This window comes from Populus alba, chromosome 11 (assembly GCF_005239225.2).
Source record: "Populus alba chromosome 11, ASM523922v2, whole genome shotgun sequence".
NCBI lineage: Eukaryota > Viridiplantae > Streptophyta > Magnoliopsida > Malpighiales > Salicaceae > Populus > Populus alba.
The window spans coordinates 18,057,699-18,082,735 of NC_133294.1; the positions used below are offsets into that span (position 1 = coordinate 18,057,699).

The 25,037-nt window shown below is 32.5% G+C and overlaps 3 protein-coding genes across 6 annotated transcripts; 2 read left to right on the forward strand and 1 right to left on the reverse strand.

The window, feature by feature from the left end:
• Positions 1-4,301: 4,301 nt before the first annotated feature.
• Positions 4,302-7,142, reverse strand: LOC118031692 (protein RTF1 homolog). 4 transcript variants are annotated; one of them, XM_035036197.2, is made up of 2 exons: positions 7,008-7,142; positions 4,302-6,630 (listed from the first exon to the last, which is right to left on the reverse strand). In XM_035036197.2, exon 2 carries the CDS (start codon positions 6,616-6,618, stop codon positions 4,618-4,620), a length of 2,001 nt encoding a protein of 666 aa, XP_034892088.1. In that variant the 5' UTR covers positions 6,619-6,630; positions 7,008-7,142; the 3' UTR covers positions 4,302-4,617. The 4 variants fall into 4 exon arrangements, with proteins under 4 accessions (XP_034892088.1, XP_034892089.1, XP_034892087.1 ...); XM_035036198.2 differs by having other exon boundaries at positions 4,302-6,626; positions 7,008-7,140; XM_035036196.2 differs by having other exon boundaries at positions 4,302-6,642; positions 7,008-7,140.
• A 4,989-nt stretch (positions 7,143-12,131) lies between these two features.
• LOC118031694 (epoxide hydrolase 1) lies at positions 12,132-14,434 on the forward strand. Its single transcript, XM_035036200.2, has 5 exons — positions 12,132-12,274; positions 12,360-12,574; positions 13,162-13,335; positions 13,606-13,841; positions 13,943-14,434. Exons 1-5 carry the CDS (start codon positions 12,205-12,207, stop codon positions 14,193-14,195), a joined length of 948 nt encoding a protein of 315 aa, XP_034892091.1. The 5' UTR covers positions 12,132-12,204; the 3' UTR covers positions 14,196-14,434.
• A 4,058-nt stretch (positions 14,435-18,492) lies between these two features.
• LOC140956094 (uncharacterized) lies at positions 18,493-22,952 on the forward strand. Its single transcript, XM_073412286.1, has 2 exons — positions 18,493-20,131; positions 20,989-22,952. The coding sequence occupies exons 1-2, from the start codon at positions 18,493-18,495 to the stop codon at positions 22,950-22,952; spliced, it is 3,603 nt and encodes a 1,200-aa protein (XP_073268387.1).
• Positions 22,953-25,037: the final 2,085 nt, after the last annotated feature.

A 25,037-nucleotide genomic window follows, 5' to 3' on the forward strand; every position in this document is an offset into this window, starting at 1 on the left:
TAATTATTAAAAAAATAATCTACTAATTAACAAAAGTATAAAATAATTAAAATAAAATAAATTAATATAAAATCAACACTCAATAATAATACTTAGGAATTTAGTTTCTTGAAAAAGAGAAGAAGAAAATCAACTCAAAAAAATTTACAACAAATAAATAACAAAAAAAAATAAAGAATAGCAACAAATAAATAAATTAACTAAAAAAATTTCCACCTAACCTAAAAAACCTATTCCAGAACCCATAATCCAGCAACAAATAAATTCATTTAATGGAAACTAAACAATAAAATTAACTAATAATAATTAAAATTAATCCTATACATTTAATTGAAATTGAACCAATTTTCTTTTTTAAAAAAATCCAACTAAAATTCAATAAAAAAATTTTGATAAGAAAAAAATTTCTACAATAACATTCATACAATTATTAAGAATATAAAAAATAAAACAATATTAAGAAAACAAATATAATGAAAAAAAAAACACAAAAAAGAGAAGAAAAACAAAATCTTCCTTTAATTTCATTGTGAGTGAAGCTGAGAAGAGAAAAAAATAAATTCATAAAATATGTTAATTAAAAAAATTTGAGAAGATAAAGAAGAAGAGAGGAGAGGGCATACTTTCGTGTGGAAGAGAAAAGAAGAAGTTGAGGAGAGAAGAGAAATAAAGAGAGGGACTTTGGTGTTTTTTATAGAAGGGGGGAAGAAGAAGAGGAGGAGGAGGTGGTGGTGCATTTGTTATGAAATTAGTGATTTTGATATTTTAATTGAGCTTTTTTACTGATATATAATTAAATATTAATATTTTTAATTATTTTGTCAGTGATTCTGCTTGTAATAATTATTTTTAATTTTTAATTTAATAAAAAAATTCTCAGAAACCCCCTAAATATCACCATCGACTTTTCAGTTCATTGTTGATTTTGTCTGGAAATAACATAATTAACCGTGCAATTGAAAAGTGAACTTTTTCAAAGCTTTTTTGAATATACCGACAGACTTAATTCATTGGGAATACCTTTCGTATTTAACACAACAAATAGTGCTAGGAAGAAGGGAATAATTTCAATGCTTTTTAGAATATACTGATAGCTTTATTCTGTCGATGTATCTATTAGTATTTTATAGTTCCAATGCTTTCTTAATTATTATAGACGGATTTTATCGATAGATTGATATTGTTGGTAATGTTATCTGTATAAATTACATGTCATCGTACTTTTTAGATTTTTAGTTCATAATTTTGCAAAAGTGTACATGTATGAACAAAATCTATCAGCCAAAATTATCCTAGAAAATGACAGTCATTTCTAGATACAATAATAATATGAATAATTTTGTTTATAAAATTCATATCTTAGTTTAATTTAGTTGTTTTCCTTGGCTGCGTTGCTCTATCCTTATAAAAGGGTTATTTGATATCCATTAGGCAAGAAAGTGTTTCAAGTTTCAACTAAAACATCAGGTTAAAAAATAAACAAAAAATACATTATTTAGGCTAAAAATAAATTAATTTTATATAATGATAATTAAAACTAACAGGAGAATAACTATAAATAGATAAAAAATAGATAAGATGATAACAGAGTTCTTCTATGGGAAGTTATCTTCGTTTTAATCAATCAATATGTCTATTTGGTTTTTGCAAATTAAAATAAAAATAAAAATGAGAGAGATTAGATAACCACTTTTCTTCTTTTGTCCATGAACTGTGTAGAGTAGTGCTGAGTAAATCTCCTCTCCCTCTGCTAATTACTTCTACAACATAAAATTTATGCAAAAAGTTAATAACTTTACAAAGAATCTGAAATGAATAAAAAAATTACCTAATTTGCTTGCTGAGAACAATTATCATGCCAAAAACCTATATAAAAAGACGCTCATCTATTAACACATCCAACACTAGCAAGAAAAACAAAAATTATATGTAGAATGGTTCTTGTCCCATTAATGGTGAAAAAAGGTGAAAAAAAGAGAGGAAGAGAGAATGGTTGCCTGAAGCTGTTTGGCACTGCGGTCCAAACAGCTTTTTGCAAAAATTCAATTTTTTTTTTTTATTAAAATTGAGTTCGGTTTGTACTTTCTAGATCGTTTTGATGTGCTGATATTAAAAATGATTTTTAAAAAATGAAAAAACATTATTGACATGCTTTTCGGCACGAAAAGCTATTTGAAAAGCAACCGCTACCACACTTCCAAACACCCTAGAAGAGAAAGAATCTAGAAATGGGAAAAGAAAGCAGAAGAAAATGGAAGAAAAAGAGTGATGAATAGTTTTTTGTGGATGTGAGAAATGGAGAGGAAGAGAGAGAGAGGTCTAGTGTGTCTTTTTTTCTCATGAATGGCAAAGGAAAATTGTATTTTAATGCTTTCACGGCTTTGGGATGTTTACAGAGAGGAAATGAAAAGAAGGGATGCTAATTTAAATATATTATTGAAAGATGATTTTATAAATTTAATCAAATTAAGTTTTTATTTAATTATTATAGGACTAAAATTATAATTGTTGAATTAAATAAATTTTAGTGCTTAATTTTTATAATTATTTTCAATTAAATCACACATAATTAATTATCCTAAATTAATTTATGACCACCAATTCTTAATGTGTGTGACCTGTTAGATTTCTAATATATTGGTTCAAATATAAATTATAATATTTAAATACCATTTGTATTTTAATATATTTAATATTAAAATTTTTTGTTTTTTAAAGAAAGTTTAATTGATAAAAGAAGAAATCTTGAAATGATCTATTTAATGTTTTAGTTTTTTTTTATAGATATTTAAGAATGACTTTTCTTTTTTTTTTTTTAAAAAAAAAAAAAAAAAAAACATCATTTTGGCGCTTCATTTAGCTCTCTCATTCCAGCAAAATCAAGGGAAAAAGCTAAAAATTTAGTTTTTTTTATTTTTAACTCTTCTTTTGCTCTCTAATTGGAGATGCTAATATCTATCAAAAAAGCTAAAAAGAATTAAAATAAACTATATAAAAATCCTTCTTTTATCTCCATAATTTTCCTTAATGACTTTGCTTTCAAAAACCAAAAGTTAATATTAAATTTATTAAAATAAAATCGGGTTGTTAAATTAACTTTTTTTTCATTGAAGTGTTTATAAAAAAAAAATACATTGTTTAAAAAACTATATCAATAATTTTACTTTTCTAAATAGCTTTTGTCATTGAAAATATTCTAATAGGTTACCTTTCTGTTTTAGAATTTAACTATCACACAAGGAAAACCCGGAGAAGTAGCTCGACAAGTCAGGACCCACTGCTTTAATGATTTATGTGGCACGAAGTTAGCAATCTTGGTTAATAGTGAGTAAATTTTGATGTGGACAATAACAAAACATAAATAATTTTGTTACATGTTAAAAGCCTAAAAGATAATAAATAAATAAAAACTAGAAAGATTTTTAAAATACTTAATTTTATTCATTTATTTTTTCCTTGTCAAAAAATTATTATAACTCTTATATATATAAACTTGAAAACCCTAATAATATTGAATAGAAAAAAAATATTTCCTTAAAAAATTAAAAAAAAAAACATCATAATAAAAGACAAAAAAAATAAAAATAAAAATCAAGAAATATTTATTTTTCTAAAAAAACACTCTTATATTTTTCTAAAAGAACTCTTGCATCAGTTTTATTGGGTTGAAAGGAAGTCATTCTCGAGTTCACTTTTTAATTAAAAATTATTCATCATTTTGCATGTGAATCATATCATCCTTTATTCCTAGCACTTTCATATGAAATGCTCCATAAATCTTTAATACAATATTTTTGTGTGTCACAGGCACGCTATATCGTGAATTTTCAACACAAACAAAAACAACTTACTAATTTTTGAATATATTTTTCATAGTACAAAACCTCCTCATAAGTATGTCACGTTCTTTAATTTTTTACTATAATGATTGTTTTGTAGCACACTACAAAGAAAATTAACCACCAAATATTGTTAGGTTATCTTTCAACCTTTAAGCAATATTTTTTCCACAACACATAGCAAAACAAAATAATCATAAAAATTCATTGAGTTAACAGACAAAAACAAAAGATAAATGAATTTATTATATGTTCCAATCTTAAAAGACCAAAAACACCAATCCTAGAGAGAGTATCAATATACTTAATTTTATTCATTTGAAATGACTATTATAATTTTTAATATATAAAAAAATCACAGTAATATTGGATAAAATAAAATAAATTAGAAAAAATAATCCCTTAAATAAGAATAAAAATTACAAGAACATCATACTAAAAAGTAAAAAAAAAAAATTACAATAACTAAGAAAAATATATTTTCCTTAAAAACCACTGCATCAAATTCTCTACACAAAATCTGAAATACATTAATCTTGCCATCTCAAACAATACCATTCAGAAAATGTTGCATTAGCGCCATCAAAAGTACGTAAAACAACGCCAAACGTCAGTACTAAAAACGATTTAATCTATACAGTGTCTCACAGTTTAAACCACTTGCATTAATGTACTCAATAACAGCATAATCATAACTCATCAGATTTATTGTAGACCGCGAACCTGAGGTTGTTATCAGAATCATTAAAATAGATGCTGTTTGGTGCACCATTGCATTTCAGAGAAGCCCTCTTCTTCTCTTGTAGTCACCAACAGTCAAGGTCAAAGCATGTCTTCTCCCATCATTCTCACGGACTTGGCATCCAACAGTTGCTTCTATCCTCTGTTTCCTAGCCATGAACCCTGCATGGGCACCCTGAGGTCCACGAAACTTCTGCAGTGCAGTCAGTGAGATTTCAAGCTCAAAGTTATGCATTGTATTTGACTCAGTGCCTTGATCCACAGGAGCACTGGTATCAACCAACTTCCCAGCATCAGCTGCCGCATCCAAGGCAGCTGCTGTAGCAGCAACACCAGACTCCGACATTGCCCCTGCTACCACATGATCACTATCTGCAACTGCCGCTGTGTCATTTGCCTCGCTATTCGATGCTGCAACAGCATCATCTCCTCCAGCAGGGTTTGAAACATAATAATTCCTTGACCTTGTCCATCTCCTTGAAAATGGATCGTACCCAGCTTCTCCGGCTTTTAGACCTGTATTTATAGGCTTCATTTCTGATGCATTTCTGAAGTTCTCAACCCTGTTCTTTCTATTCATTTCTGCCAACCTAAGAGCCTTAGCATCTTTCACCTTAGTCTGCCGAGATGCCTCCAGTTCCAGAATCCTTGCCTCTATCCTCTCAACCTCTGCCTCATCATGCTTACTTTGTGCAATTTCCAACTCCCTCCTCAACCTGTCCTTCTCAGCAGCAACATTTAATGGTCTCGATGATGCAGATTTTTTCTCCTGCAGCATCTGCTTCACAGTGGCTGCTGAGTACACAAAAGTGTTTGACTTGCGTATGGCCTCCTTCTTTTCCAAGATATCTTGTTTGCTTGGTAAACGGCCACCACCACGCTCTGCCTCTCTAACCCACTGTTTATACTCTTCCTCAGTTGGTGCAGAATCTGACACCATAGCCATCTGCCACCTGGCAGCAGAGCTATCAGCACCCCAAGTAACATTCAAATACTTATAAGTTGACTTATTCTCCAGTTTGTATGGCTTGTCAGGTTCTGCAGCATCAACATTCCGGACCATGCAGAGCCTGTACACAGGCCCAGTCTTCGACCTACCAATCCCTACCCTCACAAAACAACCAATAATCAATTCTTCAAACCAAGGCTCCATAAACCATTTTGCAAGTTTTGTTCTCCGAATTGTAATTTCTTTTATATCTTCATAAGTTGGCCCCTGGGACCCAGGATCCCCATCCTCATCACTATCTGCCATTCCACCATCACCTGTTGACCCTTCATCCTCACTGTGAGACCTACTTCCACTCTCACTCTCACTGCTAGAGCTACTCAGACGTGCTGAAGTGAAATTATTCTTCTTGACTTGTGCAAAGCCCCTGCTGCCAGCAGATCCTCTAGATGCATCCCTCAACTTGCGATGAGCCTCCGGGTCCTGCTGTTTTAATCGTTTAGCTCTCAATTCATTCAATGCATCATCTTTAGCAGCAGCCCTGTCAGCTGACCTAGCTGACGAACGCACTCCACGCGAAGATGGAAGAGGTGGAGTCTCTTTTCTAGATCGGGTTGGCTTATCATTATCCCTTTTCGATCTGATTTTCTCAGTCAAATGTTTATCCCCTTTCTTGTCTGCCCGGTCTGCCAATATCAACTCCCTGTCAAGTTCACTCATCTGAGCTAGTTTCTGCCGATCATCCTCATCTTTGTAAAGATCATCACCAATATCCGATTCATCACTACTCTCACCCTCACGATCCAAACCACCATCATCATAATCACCTTCTTCCTGACTACCCCCCTCATCATCCCTCTCATTAGTTTCCAGTCTCTTCTTCAAAGGCACTTGAGAACCAGATGGCTTCCTACTTGCATACCCACGATCATCATCCGAACCATCATCCCTAGAATCACTTCCACCATCCGAATATGAACCCTCCTGTTTTCGCCTCCTCGATGGAGGTAATGAATTCCTGTTTCTTCCTGATTTCCCAGTCCTTCCCGCCGCCTCAAGCAGCAAATTTTCTAAATCCGCCATCGTCATACACTACACTGACTTCAAGTACCACTGGAATTAGTCCCCAAGTGTCAATCCAACAAGTTAACCAACCAAATATACAAAAGCATGAATTGGTTATCAAAAGCAAATCTTTTTAACTCCAAAAATAAAAAATAAAAATAAAAAAACCCGCAAACCATAATCTACAGCAGCTGATTGTGGGGTGATAATTCCCACTATAATCTTTATCAACCCAGTCAATTAAAAACGACCCAAATTAAAATCTACAGCTGATTGAAACCCTAATATCATAAAAATCCCTTCTTTTTGTAAAACCCTAGAAATCAACGCGAAATTTAAACGAATACCAACCGTGAGATGGAAGCAAGAGAGCTAAGCTGAATTACGGTTTGGAGAGGCTATGGAGAGCTTACCGTCTGAGATTTTCGAAGGCAGGATCGAGCTAAAGATTGAATCTTTGCAGTCTAGAATGTGTGTGGAGAGAGAAACAAAGATCATAGATTCGCTAGAGGAATTTTTTTTATCAGGAGTTTAGTTTTAACTTTTAGGAACTGGTAAAGTCACACGTCAATTGTCAGTCCTCTATGTTAACGTTCTTAACAAAACACTACTATGAGTCTAGCATATTACGATTTGGCCACCCGAAATTGGTTGTCACAAGGCTATATAGTAAAAACATTTATATAGTAAAAATTTTGTTAAGAGAATAAATTGACGTGTGATATATAGTAAAAAAAAAAAATTAAGTTAGAATCAAAAGCCACAAAAAATAAGGGACTCGAGGTTTTTATCTCATAATTTTGTTAAGAGAATAAAAAGGAACTAAGGAAAAAAGAAAAACAACATTAAAAATCAGTAACCATTTTGTAAAATAGCGTTTGGAAATACAAGTCAATTCATGTTTTTAAAAAATTTAAATATTTTTTATATTTTGCATTATTTTAACTCTCTAATCTTAAAAATAATTTTTAAAAAAATAAAAAAAATATCATTTTGATGAATTTCAACATTAAAAGCACTTTAAAAAACAATCACAATTACACTTCTAAACAGGTCCCTAGCTCGGTGTTCACGCTTCACTATTTGGTGAGACCCTAGTTATTAAACTCGGATTAGTCTAGCGGGTCGATTTGAGATTTGGTGGTTGGATTGGTTTGGGTAAAGTAAAAGATTGGCTAGGACAAAAACCCTATAGTATATGTACTTTATATTCAAAAGAAAAAAAAATTTATTTTTTCAATGCAAAATTTGAAGCCTTTTAGTTTACATATTATATGTTTACAAGAAAAAAAAGTTATGTTTTTTCAATGTGGGATAAAAAAAAATTAGTTTAAATACTTCAACCTAAAATGATAACATAATATTTTTTTTAATATGGGATAAAAACTTTTTGAAATGATTTTTTTAAAATTTTATTATTTACAACATGTATAGCATATATTTACATGGATTGTTTGTAAATTTTTTTATATAAAATATTAAATCTTTAAATATTTTTTAAATTTTTTTAGATTAATTCAGATCTATATATATAACTCGAGACCTGACTTAGATTTGATATCGATGATATCACCTTGTTTTTTTATATCATTACTAAATATAACTTCGCTTTCATTCTCTATATTGTTCCTTCTTGTCATAATTCTATCTTGAAATAGAATCTAAACGTAGACTTCTCTCAACTCTTAAAAATGCAAAAATGTTCCACGTGAATCCAAGTGACATCCACCTTCGAATCATATTAGGCTTCGCTTAGAATCTCCATATTTTTTCACATTGATATATAAAATATTATTATTATCAAGTATGATTTGAAATTTGTTGCTCAATTAAACTTAGATCAAGGTGGAAGTAAGGGCAACTCACCTATTGAAATCTTATCACTGAGAAAAAATAAAACGTCATCGTAACTTAATTTTAGATTAAAAAAAAATAAAATTATATAAAAATAAAAAAAAATTGAAAATTAAAAATTAAAAATATTTTGATGAGACGAGGAGATAATCCATGAATTAATCTCCTTTCTTTTCTTATTATTGGAGCATCGTTTAGTTTTGACTGTAACTCTGTAAGAAAAGAAGAATATAAGAGAAGCATAAAGGGAATGTCTGTTTTATGTTGTTGAAAAATGAGATTTTGCAATTAATTCTTGGTTATTCATATCATTTTTTCAACCTCTTATATTTAATATTTAAAATTATAACCTATATATAAGGTATTTTTCTTATATTAAATAAATTAGTTCTTTTTCCGCAAAAACAACAAAAGTTTCCTTTAAAAGAAATGCATTTAGATATTTTTTATTGTATATATACAAGTTTCTCAAAAATAAATCATATTTGTATAATTTAATCATACTAAAAAAATCACAAAAATATTAAATTTAATAACTAATTTATTAAAGCAATGAGAATTTGGTTTATATTAAAAAAATTGTTTCTTTTAGTATACAATATTATAAACTTATACGTAAAATATAATTTTAATATTGAATGTTTTGACTCTAGAATGATTAGACTTAACCTCTAAAGCTATGATACACTCTACTAGGATGAACTAACTTTAATAATTAGACAGACTAACTGTTATAAAACACAACATTATCTTAGTTTATATTAGATAAATAAACAATGTTGTTTATTTTAGATAAGGTATACTAGAAGTGATATGTATTTCCTAAACACAACTAGTCCTTTTATCTAAACTCGAGACTAGTTAGGATTTTAAATAATCAAAATACTCGGTGACCATTTTTTCTCTTTTATATTGAGAAAGATAAAATATTTCTTATTCTTTTCTCCCATTATTATAAAGATTTTAGTATGGAAAAATAATCATTGGGATATAGGAGATGTCATTTATTTACAAAAAGGAGTATTTCAAATTTTGTTACTTTCCATTCTCATGCTATCAAGAGAATATGCTTCACTGAATCAAGCTGATGCATCAATGTTAGTTGGAAGGTGAAATTTATGTCATTTTAAATTGAGATTAGGTACTGATTTGTAATTTACCATCACAAGTCACAAATTGGACAGGATCTTTTTTTTTCAAAAGCTAAAAGGTGGGATTTTCACTCGTACATTACTTTTTTTTTTTTAATTGTGAATCTTAATAATAAATTGATGATTTTTCCCTTAAAAAAATATCATTTAAGTGCATTTTTAGAAGTAAGACAATCTTTTCATTTGACTCATTTATTATTTATGAATTATTTTGGGGTATCTTAGTTTTTTTATTAATCTTTTGCATAATAATATAACTTTTTTTGCTATTAAAAGTAAATAAAGTTAAATATGATTTGGAATCTTTTTTGACATTTCATATTCATAATTGCAAAATAGTGTTTTTTTTTTTTTTTTTATGTAATAATGATTGGATTCTAGGTGTAGGATGGTGTTCTTCAAAGAAATAAAAACATTAAAAACTGTTGACGTGTGTCAACTATTCCGCTGTCTTTAGGCAGCTTGTGCAATTATATACAATGGTAAAAAAAATAATTATGTCGAGTCATTAGATTTGTCTAAACCTTTTTTTTCTCCTTGTACGTTACATGTACTTGTTAGACATCTGATGAGTTGATGACATCCTTTTTTTAATTTCTTTCTCTCTTTCCTCCTAAAAAATTGTGCTTGGTCCTCCACATTTTCATATTAGCCCTTCAAACTCGTTTTCTTTTGATTTTGTTCCTGATTTTTTTATATCTATTTGTTTTGTTTTAATTCATTTGTTAATATATTTTTTTTCAATTGCATCTTCATTTAATTTCATTGTCTACCATATTTGATCCTTATTTTTATTTATTTATTTTTATTTTATTGATATATTTGTTGTTGCTGTTTCAAAATCAATCCTTTTAGTTTTGATTTTTTTAGTTTAGTCCTTTTTTTGGTTAAAAATGTTTTTTGTTTTCTATTCAATCCTTCAATTCTAGTGTGTGTGTGTGTGTTTGTGTGTGTATAGTATTTGATACTTCTACTTTTGATTTTTTTTTTCTTTGGCTCTTTTGTCAAAAATTTTATAATTTTTAATTTTATCATTGAAATCAAGTTTTTGATTTTTTTTTTAATAATAATATTATTAATTTCTTTTTTTGTCAAAAATTTTATAATTTTTAATTTTATCATTGAAATCAAGTTTCTGATTTTTTTTAATAATAATATTATTAATTTCTTTTTGATCCTTCTTCTTTTGATTTCTTATTTGTTTTCTTCGCCCTATTATTTTTATCTTTTTTAATTTATTTCAAATTAAGTTCATGAATTTTTTTATTTTAATAATAATAATAATAATAATGGTGATAGTAACAATATTACTCATAATACTATTAATAATGATAATAATAATGTTAATAATAGTGGTAATAATAATAGTTTAAGTAGTGATGGCGATAATAATTGTAGTCCTAGTTGTAACAGTATGAATAATAATAGTAGTAGCAATGAAAATAACAACAAACAACAATAATAATTATATTACTAATAATAATGATGATGATGATGATAATAAAGATAATAATATTAATATTAATAATGTAGTAATAATTTTAATATTTTATAATTCAATATTAGATTTGTTGGGAGTTGAGTTTCATTATTTTTTTTTATATAGTATTTTCATTATAATAACTCGAGTTATATGTTTGAAAAATTTATATGGCATGATGTTCTTTTTTATTTTTATTATTTTTTTCTTATTTTATTGTTTAACAATATTTTTTTAAAATAAAAACTGGTAATCTAGATTTTTTTAAAAAAATTATTAAAAAAATTAATTTATATGAAGTTAACTCTTAAGTAGAAATTGGCGCTAGTCAAATATCAATAAAGTCCACATCGGTAAATTAACTCCTGTGTTGCCTGTGCATCTTTCTGGCTACTCATTGATGAAGCTCCTTCAGAGTTTCAAGTTCCAAATTAACTCCACATCGGTAAATTAATCTGGCTTTCCTACTTTGGTTTACTCGGACATTATGATGTGTCAAAAAACATGTGACAAGTTTGGTTGGCTAGCTCCCCGCATCGAGTGTGTTTAGAAATATAGTTATAATTATTTTATAAAATTATTTTTTATGTTAACATTAAAATAATCTAAAAATACTAAAACATATTAAATAAAAAAATAAAAAAATAAAAATTTTTAAAATATAAAAACAAGTGTAATTAATTAATATATAAAAGTACAACATCATGCTTACTGGGCATGTGAAACCCATACCTAACTTCTACTTTCATCCAGCATTACTCTATTTCAAGACGATGGATCGAGGGTATCAAAGTTATTAATGATGGAAGAAAGTGATTTGGCACTTGCCGTATCTGCAACTCCACCACAAATCTGTATGGTTGTTAAAAGTGTGATTATAATTATTTTTTAAAATATTTTTTATATTTTAAAATTTATTTTTAAAATCAGGATTAAAATAATTTATAAATATTAATTTGAAGTAAAGAGAAATTATTTTCTTTTATGAGTTTAATAATATTGCAAAAAATCCCCATATTAGAGTTTTATTTTATTTTTTTACGTTTTTTTTAAATAGTTACACAGTATATAAAGCACACATGGAAAAAACTCGAGTACATATGATACTCTCTTCTGAAAAAAAATATGGACCAAATCCAGCACAAATTTGTACAAGTCCAAGGATTAAAGCTCCACGTAGCAGAGATCGGAGCAGGTAAGAATCCAACACCGTCATCCCAAAAACTGTCATGAAACTATCACTCATATTTTGATCACTGGCCTTTCATTTTGATCTTCAGGTCCCAAAGTGGTGGTGTTTCTCCACGGATTCCCTGAGATATGGTACTCATGGCGCCACCAGATGATTTGTCTTGCCAACGCAGGATTCCGGGCCATCGCACCCGACTACAGAGGATACGGGCTATCCGATCCGCCACCTGTGCCGGCAAAGACCATGTTTGGTGACCTTATCAGCGACCTTCTCGCAATCCTGGATTTCCTCGAAATTAACAAGGTACTGCTGCCTTTACGGTTTTACCCTCGACCCGCACCCCATCGTAGAAAATTTTAACTGCAGTACAATAACCTGCAGTAACATCAATTATTGTTTCCCCAACGTACTCTTTCGTGACCTACCCCAAGAAACCTAGGGGTAGTTTGGGTATTTTCGAAACAACTAAAGGAGTTTTAAAAAACTTAATGGTCATCATAGACAATCAAGAGACTAAATTATGGTTTCTGAAACAAAAGGACTGAGTTACTATATCGCTTAAACCATAGGGACTAGATTATTACTTTGACGCCAACGAAGTTTGTGTATCCCTCATCCCCTGCAAGGTCCGGGTTCAGACATCTTTTTTGTAAAAACAATATTGCATGCAGACCAGGTCTACGCTGCTAACCGCATTTCAAATTGCGGTTGGTCGCTCAAAAAGCATCAAAGTGATCCTGAAAAGAAGAGACTTTTGAAATGTTGACTTGTGATGGGTTACTGAGAAATTCAAGCAAAAGAAGAAATCTCAGAGATTGTGATCAGTTTTATCATTTGTGGGGTGTTATTGATTTGATTCTCTCTCTGTTCTGTTGCTTGAATGATCATAGGTTGTTCTTGTTGCAAAAGATTTTGGAGCCAAGCCAGCTTATTTGTTTGCACTTCTGCATCCAGAGAGGGTCCTAGGGGTTGTGACACTGGGAGTGCCATTCATACCACCAGGTCCAGGTCCAAGTCAATATCAGAAACACCTCCCCGAAGGCTTTTATATATCTAGATGGCAGGTCGTTTTCCATTTTATATTCCTTGCTCGAAACATTCGATATGGCATATCTTTTTTTTCTTTTCTCTCTTTTATTTTTGTATCTGATAGTTTGTTAGAATGTACAGAAATTCTAAATGACCATCGAATGCTAACTATGCATGCATCGACTAGGACATTTACATGAACGGTTTAGAATTTAACAATCTACATGCTCGAGACTGTCTAATTTGCTGAAGTCTAAAAATCATTTATCTGATTCCTTATTATTTTTTCTTTGAGTTGTGTGTAGAAACCTGGACGAGCAGAAGCTGATTTTGGTCGACTTGATGCAAAAACGGTTGTCAGGAACATCTACATTTTGTTCTCTAGAAGTGAAATACCAATAGCTGCTGAAAACCAGGAGATTATGGATTTGGTGGACCTATCCACTCCTCTTCCCCCTTGGTTCACAGAGGAAGATCTTGCGACATATGGAGCCTTGTATGAGAAGTCTGGATTCCAAACGGCGTTACAAGTTCCATACAGGTAAGTGGCGTGTCTTTTAAAGGAGTGCCAGTCTCTGCTAATTTGTCTGACTTGTTCAATGTTAGCATCTTATAAGATTGGTTTGATTGTATACTTTGTAGGTCCCTTTATGAAGATATCAACATAACAGAACCAGTAGTTGAAGTTCCAGCACTTCTGATCATGGGCGACAAAGATTATGTCTTCAAATTTCCTGGGATGGAAGCTTACATAAAGAGTGGGAAGGTCAAAGAGTTTGTCCCTGGTTTGGACATCATATATTTGCCTGAAGGAAGCCATTTTGTCCAGGAGCAATCACCTGACGAGGTGAATCAGCTCATACTTACTTTCCTTAATGCCAGAATCTGGTCGTGAGGATTTGTTGCGAAGTATGTCTTAATATCAATTGGCCTTAATGCTGCAACCTTGAAACACTGGAATCTAATTCTGATGTTGAGCTCTATGATTGTCGAGTATGCAGAGAACTGTTAATGCAGGACCACTGCTCTCTGCCTCTGTATCTGTGGTCGGACCTGTTTGTATTTGAGTTTGAAGAAAAACCATGCATCATATAATTAATTCGAGTCTTAAATGGATTTTACTGTTTTCAATAATCATAATTTTGTACGCATGCTGAAATATCTTGCCCCACCTTAATGTTAAGCTCCATGTGAATTCCAGAATTCTTGGAAAAAAACTTCGTGGAGGTTGAATGGATAATGAAAGTCATAGAAGGAGAGCACTGCATCACATGGTTTCCCAAGAATTACAGCTTCATATGGTGTAAAGCTGAAGAATAGCACACAAATCCTCTATTCCTAATTAATTGTCTGAAACTGGTAAGTTTCCTGGATAAAAACTGAATAGTATCAGTGCCAGCTCGAGCTCAGAATGCCACATCTAGTGATTAACTTGCCAGTTACCACCACGAGGAGACACACACAGCAACTTTAAAAAGGGCATTATATAGTTAAACCAAGAGAACAATTATTATTATTATTATAAGAAAAATCTAAATGGTGGTGGAGGATTCAATGTGCAATCTGCGCTGTTGATCCCCAAATAAAATTAAAAAAATTTAAGAAACCTGAATATTTATTTTTCTTTATTAAAACAATTATATCAACTAACTACGTGAGATAAGATTGGGAATTGAGGAGAAGTTTATTTGTCAGCAGACAGTAGCTTCAGTAGATAGTAAATATGGACTGGACTGCTGATCACTGGATCAATTCCCACCTTCATGAACTTCTTTTTTTAGGACAGAAAGCATCATAAACAACACAAATATGTTGACATAAGAAGTGGAGCTTCATATTGAGCTTCAGGTCAGTTTTCTGTATTAAAATCTCATAAGTGAGACACGTGAACACCTGGTAGACGCAAGTGATTTTGTATCTGGTAACCATATCAGATATAAATATCGTGAATCTGATGATAATAATAATAATAATAATAATAATAATAATAATAATAATAATAATAATAATAATAATTTTTAATTTTATTCTTGAAATTAAATTTATAAATTTTTTATAGTAATGCATTTTTTGTCAAATTTAATAATAATAATAATAGTAATATTATTATTATTATTATTATTAAACATACCTGATCTAAATTCTTATAATTTTTAATTTTATCATTCAAATCAAATTAATAATTAATAATTAATAATAATAATAATAATAATAATAATAATAATTTTTAAATTTAATAATGATAAACTCGGTTTCCCTTGGTAGATGGATAGTGAACTTCACTTGGTTAACATGAACAAGTCAGAGACAGCCGGTGATTTTGGATTTTCAGAAAGGTATCATGTAAAAACAAAAAACTTTTGAAGGCCGCGTAACATATAATTAAATTTTTTTATTAATTTTAATTTCAATTATTTGGATTGTACAAAAAAAATAATAAAATAATAAAGAATTGATTGCTGTCATTTTTTGTTAGACTCCATTTACCAAATTTCTTCGATTAATTCATGCTATTGCTTAGCCAGAAACCAAGCATGCTAGTCACCTATCAAGGCCGCATGGTGCACTTGCACTTGAGGTATCGTGCTCTTTTATATATATATATATATATATATTTTGTAAGGTTATTAGAGATTTATTTAATTGTTAATTTTAATTTTAAAATCTTAAAAAATTAATTAAGATACACGTTCGAACATATATATATATATAATAAAATTTTAAAATTAACAATTAAATAAATCTCTAATAACCCTACAATTTATAATACTCAAATAAATAATCTCTAAACTATAAATTTAAAATCTAATTAGTTCAATTATCCTTTTCAAAATTAATTTACACCAACTTTATTATTGACGTGCTAGCTAGCTCATGGTGCTGGAGTGCTGCCTAAAATAGTACTGTAAAGGAAACATGTAAAGCTGCCCCTCATCTTCCATCCTCAAGACATGGATTTTATTGTGTCGACTACAAGCAAATTAAAAGGAGCAACTAAAAAAAGAAGCCATTATTAAGCAGAGAGGCGGATGATGAAAAGCCAAATGGGACCGAGAGGGACGATAGAGGAAAGGGAAACCAAGGGGAAAAAGGAAGCATGTGGGGAGGGAAACTTCCATAGCCTTGGACTCCGTTTGTTTGCTGGAAAGTAATTTATTTTTTTAAAGTGAATTTCGAGAAAGTGAATTTCAAGAAAGTATTTTTTGATATTTGGTAGTATAATGAAAAATGAGTTGGAAAACATTTTCCAGTGTTTGGTTATGTCATGGAAAATGAGCTGGAAAATATCTTATTAATATTTTATTTTTCTCAAGTTTATTAAAATAATAAGGAACAAATCTTACAAATTAAAAAGTTGAATGAGAATGAAATTGAAAAAAAATATAATTTCATAAATTATCTCAAATAAAATAAATAATAATCAAAATAATATAGATCAAATCTAAAAAATTAAAAAAAAAATGGAAAGATGAAGAAATTAAAATAATAATAATCAACATTTCATAAATTATTTCAAATAAAATAAGTAACAATCAAAAGAATGAGGATCAAATTTGATAAATAAAAAATTTCAATAAAAATATGATAAGGAAAAAGCAAATAGCAATTATAAAAATAAGGACCAAAGTTAATATAAAAATAAAATTTTAAGAGATGAAATTGAAAAATAAATATTCAAAACAAAATATATATAGCAATCAAAAGTTTGAGGATCAAATTTGATATAATCAGCAAATAATGACATTTCTAAATTTTTCACAACTTCCAGAAAGTGTTTTCCCCCTAAATTTTTCAGGAAAATACTTTCCTGAAAACCAAGCTAAATTTTCCTTTTACTGGAAAGTGTTTTCCATTGACCAACTTTCCTACTGGCAAACAAACACAAGAAAGTTTGGAAAGTGATTTCCTGAAAACTACTTTCCGGAAAACAAACACAACTAAAGGGAAAACACTTTCCTGAAAACTAAGTCAAATTTTTCTTTGACTGAAATTAACTGGAAAATGTTTTTCGTTGATCAGAAAGTGTTTTCTGTTGACCAGAAAGTGTTTTTCGTTGACCAACTTTCCTAATGACAAACAAATACATGAAAGTTTGGAAAATAATTTCTCGAAAACTACTTTCCAGGAAACAAACATGGCCTTGGATTCAACATCATGGTCACTCTCATGCTCGTCTTTATATCCGTTTGGCTGTACCTAACTCCTATTATTTTTTTTTAAAATTAATACAGTAAATTAAAAGTTGTAATAGAATAATATCATTTGAAAGAAATTAAAATGTTGAGATGGGATTTGAGAGTGAAGGATAGCCTACCGATGCAAGAACTTGGTATTCAAGAACCTACCCAGAAGAAAAAATATGGGTTATCCACTTACATTATTAACTCACGAGTTATTAAATTAATTTACATGTTATCGAATCAATTTTATTTTTTAAAATGATGTTTTTTCATACGGTTTGGTTAAACTCCATATACCAAATTTCTTTTATATATATATATATATATATATATATATATATATATATAGAGAGAGAGAGAGAGAGAGAGAGAGAAATGATCTCAATCCTCACAATTGATTAATACTGGCCATAGTTTTGTTTCGTTTGGATACAATTGTGAGTAAAATATCTTATTTCGGCTAAAAGTGAGAAGAACAAAATGCTTTTATATATAAAAAAAATAAGTTCGTGACTCGATAGTTTAGGTTATTTGAACAGGAAATGATATTCATTATTACATGTATTAACCATTATAAATCAGGTTGCTGATTTGGTGAGCTGACTAGATTTAACTTGATATTTTTTTTGTTAAGCCGCTGGATAAAATGATATAAGTTTAAAGGGTGAAATTAAATTAGAATAAAGTAACTCAGAACATGAATTATATAGATTAACGGGGTCGCTTCATGCCATCCGAACTTGTACTTATTAGAATATGTAAATAATTCTTTCATTTATAGCATTTGTATTTAGGAGATACTCGGCTGATTGAGTTAGCAAAATTATAGCCGAAAGACTCTCCTCATTTTTTGTATATATATCAGTTGTCAAATAAATGAAAGCAAGGCAAATATTTCTATCATGGTATCAGAGCACATCTAGGCTATCCCCTCCTTCTAACCCTAGTTGTCGTTCCAGCCTCTCTATCTTTCTACCACCTCCCTCTCAAAGCTGCCACCCTAAAAACACCATGACAGAACACACATCCGACTCAGCAAACTCCCCCTCTTCTCCTCCTCCTTTTAGACAACCTCCCAAATCTCATCCATCTCATCCTGCTCTTGCAATATCCAACATCAACACGTTTATCAAAGTCACCTTAGACATTGAAAAGGGTCTATACATTACGTGGTCGGAGCTATTTAAAATCCATGCTAGGGCTTATCAAGTTCTTGATCATATCATTCCTCCCTCAGCAGCAGAGATGAAGCAGGTCACATCTCTTCAAGACACGGACCCTAACCTCTGGTCCCGTGTTGATGCCATTGTTCTACAATGGATTTACGGCACTATCTCTGAAGATCTTCTCAACACCATCCTTGAACGTGACTCTACCGCTGCACTTGCATGGAACAGATTGAGGGACATATTCTCGGATAATAAAAACTCTAGGGCACTCTATCTAGAACAAGAATTTTCAAAGGTTCAAATGGAGCAATTTGCAGATGCCTCATCCTACTGTCAACATCTTAAATCCCTTTCGGATCAGCTATCAAATGTTGGATCTCCTGTAACAAATGAAAGGTTGGTTCTTCAACTTGTTTCGGGTTTAACTGATGCCTATGCTAGTGTTGGTTCCCAGATTCGTCATGGTGATTCTCTTCCCCCCTTTTACAAAGCACGGTCTATGCTGGTTTTAGAGGAGACGGCAAGGACGAAAAAGGCTGCCCAGACCTCCTCCAATTCTGCCTTCTTTGTCTCTCCAGTCACCCATTCCAGTGGTCACACAGCTGGAAATCCATTTCACCACCGTTACAATCCTACTTCCAACCGAAGCTTCACCACCCGAAATAGCAGAGGAGGTGGCAGTGGTGCCCGTAGTAGCAAAGGCAGAGGAAGGGGCAATGACCGTGGAGGCCAGTTGCACCAGCAACAATACGCTCCACGGTGGCAGCCAATGTCTTCACAGCAACAACAATGGTTTTTTCCTCCTTGGGCTGGGCCGTGGCAACCTTGGGCTACGCCTCCATACCCATACCCAACGACAAATCACTTGTCTCACCAGCCCAGCTCTCAACGTCAGCCAAGCTTTCTTGGGCCCAGGCCACAACAGGCCCACATGGCAGCCTCTACACCACAGGCCCAGTCATCTTCTGCTCCAACCGACATTCACGCAGCTATGCATACACTCTCAATTACTCCTCCTGACGCTCAATGGTACATGGACACCGGAGCTACGTCTCACATGACCGCAAACGGAGGTAATCTTACGTCTTATTTCAATATGAGCAACAATCGTAATATTACTGTTGGTAGTGGTCATACTATTCCAATTATTGGTTGTGGAAACGCATTACTACCTAACCCCAACCCTTCTTTCTCTTTGAATAATGTCTTGCATGCCCCAAAATTGATTAAAAATCTTGTCTCTGTGAGAAAATTTACCATTGACAATGATGCTTCTGTTGAATTTGATCCTTTCGGTTTTTCTGTGAAGGATTTTCAAACAGGGATGCCTTTACTGAGATGTAACAGCTCAGGTGACCTATATCCAGTTACCACAACACCACCAATTGGAATCTCACCACCATCTACTTTTACTGTTTTGTCTCCTGAATTATGGCATAGTCGTTTAGGACACCCAGGAGCTCCTGTTTTAAGCTCTCTTCGTAAAGACAATTTAATTGTTTGCAATAAATTTCAAGATAATTTTGTTTGTCATTCTTGTCCTCTTGGGAAGCAAGTTAAATTACCCTTTTATGACTCTCTCTCATATACCTCTTTGCCTTTGATATTGTGCATAGTGATATTTGGTCATCACCTACTCTTAGCTCGGGTGGCCATCGCTATTATGTTTTGTTTCTTGATGATTTCACGAATTTTCTATGGACCTCTCCAATTGCCACTAAATCTCAAGTGCATTCCATTTTTCTATCTTTTCATACTCATGTTAAGGCACAATTTGAAAGGGAAATTAAATGTTTCCAATGTGACAATGGCGGGGAGTATGATAATGGACCATTTCACAAATTTTGTCAATTAAATGGAATGATTTTTCGATTCTTTTGCCCTCATACATCTCCTCAAAATGGAAAAGCCGAGAGAAAAATTCATACCATCAATAATATCATCCGCACTCTCCTTGCTCATGCCTCTTTACCATCCTCTTTTTGGCATCATGCACTTCAAATGGCCACCTATCTTCTTAACATACTCCCCAACAAAAAGCTTGCTTTCCACACACCCACAAAAATTCTCTATCACAAAGACCCGTCCTACTCTCACCTTCGAGTTTTTGGGTGTTTATGTTATCCTCTTCTTCCGTCTACTTCTAGAAATAAACTGCAAGCTCGGTCAACACCATGTGTATTTTTGGGGTATCCATCTAATCATAGAGGTTATAAGTGTTATGATTTATCGAGTCGTAAAATAATTATTTCAAGGCATGTGACTTTTGATGAACATACATTCCCCTTTTCTAAATTACATGCTCCTCGATCTCCTACTTATGATTTTTTGGATGCAGGAATTACACCTCTCCTTCACTCACCTGATCAACCAAATCCATTTGAAGCCCAAGTCTATCCCACCCCACTCATTGATCCATCGACCCAAACTACAACTCCTATACAGGCCAAACAAACACCACTCATTACCCCAATTCCTACTTCTCCAGTTAGGGCCCTCTCCCCAAACCAATCCACTTCCCCTAACCGGACGTTGCCCAGTCCATCCAACTCCTCACCCCGGCCCATCTCTCCTTCTCCCACCGATCCACCAAATTCACACAGTCCACCTCCTTCAATGGACACAGCCCAAGCCATTCCACTTGACCATCCACCTCACTCTCCACAAATGACAACAAGATCTCAACATGGTATTTTTAAACCCCGTAAATTCCTTAATCTTCATACCTCATCCGATCACTCCATTTCTCCATTGCCCACAAATCCCCTTAATGCATTCCATGATCATAATTGGAAAATGGCCATGAAAGACGAATATGATGCTCTTATTGAAAATAAGACATGGGACTTGGTACCCCGTCCATCTAATGCTAATATTATTCGAAGTTTGTGGATTTTCATGCATAAGAAGAAATCTAATGGTTCCTTTGAGCGGTATAAAGCCCGCCTTGTCGGTGATGGTGCAAGTCAGCAAACGGGTATCGATTGTGGTGAGACCTTTAGTCCGGTGGTCAAACCGGCCACTATTCGAACGGTACTAAGTATTGCTTTATCTAAATCTTGGTGTCTTCATCAGTTGGATGTAAAGAATGCTTTTTTGCATGGGAATCTCGAGGAAACAGTTTATATGCATCAACCTCCTGGCTTCCGAAGTTCAAAACACCCAGATTATGTCTGTTTGCTTAAGAAGTCCCTTTATGGGCTTAAGCAAGCCCCTCGTGCATGGTACCAACGTTTTGCAGATTATGTAGCTACATTGGGTTTCTCTCACAGTATTTCAGATCATTCTTTATTCATTTATCGTCAGGGCAACGATATGGCATATATTCTTCTTTACGTGGATGACATTATTCTTACTGCATCTTCAGCTGCTCTTCGTCAATCCATCATGTCTAAGCTTGGTTTTGAGTTTGCTATGAAAGATTTGGGTCCCCTAAATTACTTTTTGGGCATCTCTGTTACAAGACATTCAGGAGGTCTTTTTCTTTCCCAAAAGAAATATGCCGAGGAAATCATTGAGCGAGCCGGTATGTCTTCTTCTAACCCATCTCCTACACCGGTGGACATGAAAGCAAAACTCGGTATCTTTTCAGGAAATCCTTATCATGATCCAACTGAGTATCGTAGTCTTGCTGGCGCCTTACAGTACCTGACATTCATAAGACCGGATATTTCTTATGTTGTTCAGCAAATTTGTTTATTTATGCATGATCCCAGGACTCAACACATGTCTGCTTTGAAGCGTATCATTCGCTACATTAAGGGTACTGTCGCCTTTGGTCTCCACCTTTATCACTCTTCAGTTCATAAACTTATCTCCTACACCGACGCCGACTGGGGTGGATGTCCAGACACCAGACGATCGACTTCGGGTTATTGTGTATATCTTGGGGACAACTTAATCTCTTGGTCTGCAAAAAGACAGCCGACCTTGTCCAGGTCTAGCGCTGAGGCTGAGTATCGTGGGATAGCTAATGTAGTTTCTGAATCTTGTTGGATTCGAAACTTACTCTTGGAGCTACATTGTCCTATTCCGAAAGCCACTTTAGCATATTGTGATAATGTTAGTGCGGTGTATTTGTCTGGTAACCCAGTTCAACATCAACGCACTAAGCATATTGAGATGGATATACATTTTGTAAGAGAGAAAGTCGCTCGTGGTCAAGTTCGAGTTCTCCACGTCCCTTCACGTTATCAGATTGCTGACATCTTCACTAAGGGACTTCCGCTGCAACTATTTGATGATTTTAGAAATAGTCTCAACATTCGACCACCTCCAGTTTCGACTACGGGGGCGTATTAAAATATGTAAATAATTCTTTCATTTATAGCATTTGTATTTAGGAGATACTCGGCTGATTGAGTTAGCAAAATTATAGCCAAAAGACTCTCCTCATTTTTTGTATATATATCAGCTGTCAAATAAATAAATGAAAGCAAGGCAAATATTTTCTATCAGTACTCCGCGCCTTTGTATCCTTTTCCTGTTTTTCCTTGTGCTAAAAACCTGTAAAACAAGATGGAAAGCAGGCCAACAGGGAGGGAAGCCAATGGTTTTTTTCTTTTTCCCTGTTTTGTTAGAAATGTTATTGAAAAAAATTAATTTTTTTTTTAATTAAAAAATATTATTTTAATATATTTTTAAATAAAAAAATATTTAAAGAGCGATCGTTATCACAATAACAAATATGATATTAATATAAAATAAAATCTAATTGTATCAGTGGACATATGATCAAGAATATTAAAATAGTGTAAACTACTTAGATTGACCACACTATGTTGCGGGGCATTTATAAGAAATATTAATGAAGAGTAGGGCAAAAACATTTTTAAGATTGATGGTCCGAGCGTTGCTACGAGCCAATTGACAAACAATATAAATCATTATGGTAATGACAGTTGGAAGTTAGATTTGTGAACACCATGCTAGATGCAAGCATTGTTGGATCTAGTTGTTATTATTATTATTATTATACCCTTGAAATCAAATCTATGATTTTTTTTGTCAATAGTAATAAAATGTTTTTTCAAATTTATTAATAATTATATTATTAATAATAAAAATAATAATATTAAACATGTCTGATTCAAGTTCTTATAGTTTTTAATTTTACATTTCAAATCAAATCTATAGTTTTTCTTCAATAGTAATGATATTATTAAAAAATTTAATAATAATAATAATAATAATAATAAACATGCTTAATTCAAGTTCTTTATAGTTTTTAACTTTACCTTTCAAATCAAATTTATAGTTTTCTTTAATAGTAATAATATTTTGAAAAATAATAATAATAATAATAATAATAATAACACTCACGTTCCTTGGTTCTGAGTTCCCTTGCCAGATCGAAGTTACCACAGCCAAACCCCAAGTTACTTGGGTATGACTTTCCATGCCAGGCTCATGGCATTCAAGATCCAAAATGCTGGGATTTGACAATCATATCTAATCCAAGCGCATAAAATGTGATTGCCTTTCTAGACCCGAGTGCCAAGACACTAAGGCACTATCCACCATAAGTCAAGTCAATGCACCACTCAATTAGATAATTTTAACCCATATAAATAATTTTCTCGACTCATATAAATTTATTTCCTTTACTTCAAAAAAATAAAAAAGGCCCGAAACAGTGCCGTTTAGAACGACACTGTTCTCATTCTTCTCCTGCATGCGCAGAGGCAGTGAAGGAGGTTTTTAAATCTTATTTTCCCGCTCACGCTTTCTCCCGACTAGACTACTCACTGACACCGCCCATACCCGCATGCCCAGCCACCACGCTGAAAGAAGAAGAAAGCCATGCGTTGCAGAGGCAGGGGCGGCTACATAAAGCCGCCCTATACCACCCTGCCCTGCACCATGACGAGACAGGGCAAGGTGACCCTCTCCCCTGGCATCCTAAAATACAGGGGGAAGATTACAAAACAGAGGAGGGGAAAAAAAAGAGAGTAAAAAAGGATGAAAGAATGCATAAAAAAAGATAGAAAAAAGAGAAAACATAAACAAAAAGAAAGAAAGAAGGGAGAGCAGTTTGAGAGGAAGACGAGGAAGATTTGAAACAGGGAGACATAAACTAAAAGAAGAAGAAATACAGAAAAAAAAAAAAAAAAACATAACAAAAAGGAGCCAAACCGCCGCCCAACAGCCTAGAGCCAGCTGCACCACCACCTCCGCAAACCACCATCAATCCTCCTCTTCACCCATCGTCAACGACAACATCACCACCGTCACAAAATGAACAAGATACAGAGAAGCGGGAGAACATAAACATAAAGAATGAGAAACTCAGAAACAAAAGAGAAAGGAGGAGAAACCGCCACCTACCGCCATAATGCCGTTGTTGTGAACCCCTGTGTGAACAACAACGCCCCACCGCCAGGCCAG

What these genes read in the sequence shown, in the direction of transcription:
- LOC118031692 (XM_035036197.2), bottom strand. Translation starts at nt 6,618, where the DNA reads ATGACGATGGCGGATTTAGAAAATTTGCTGCTTGAGGCGGCGGGAAGG.
- LOC118031694 (XM_035036200.2), top strand. Translation starts at nt 12,205, where the DNA reads ATGGACCAAATCCAGCACAAATTTGTACAAGTCCAAGGATTAAAGCTC. An exon ending in CGTAGCAGAGATCGGAGCAG is followed by an intron (nt 12,275 to 12,359) that starts GTAAGAATCCAA and finishes TTTGATCTTCAG; the next exon opens with GTCCCAAAGTGGTGGTGTTT. An exon ending in GCGTTACAAGTTCCATACAG is followed by an intron (nt 13,842 to 13,942) that starts GTAAGTGGCGTG and finishes TATACTTTGTAG; the next exon opens with GTCCCTTTATGAAGATATCA.
- LOC140956094 (XM_073412286.1), top strand. Translation starts at nt 18,493, where the DNA reads ATGACAGAACACACATCCGACTCAGCAAACTCCCCCTCTTCTCCTCCT. An exon ending in TCCTGTTTTAAGCTCTCTTC is followed by an intron (nt 20,132 to 20,988) that starts GTAAAGACAATT and finishes TTTTGGATGCAG; the next exon opens with GAATTACACCTCTCCTTCAC.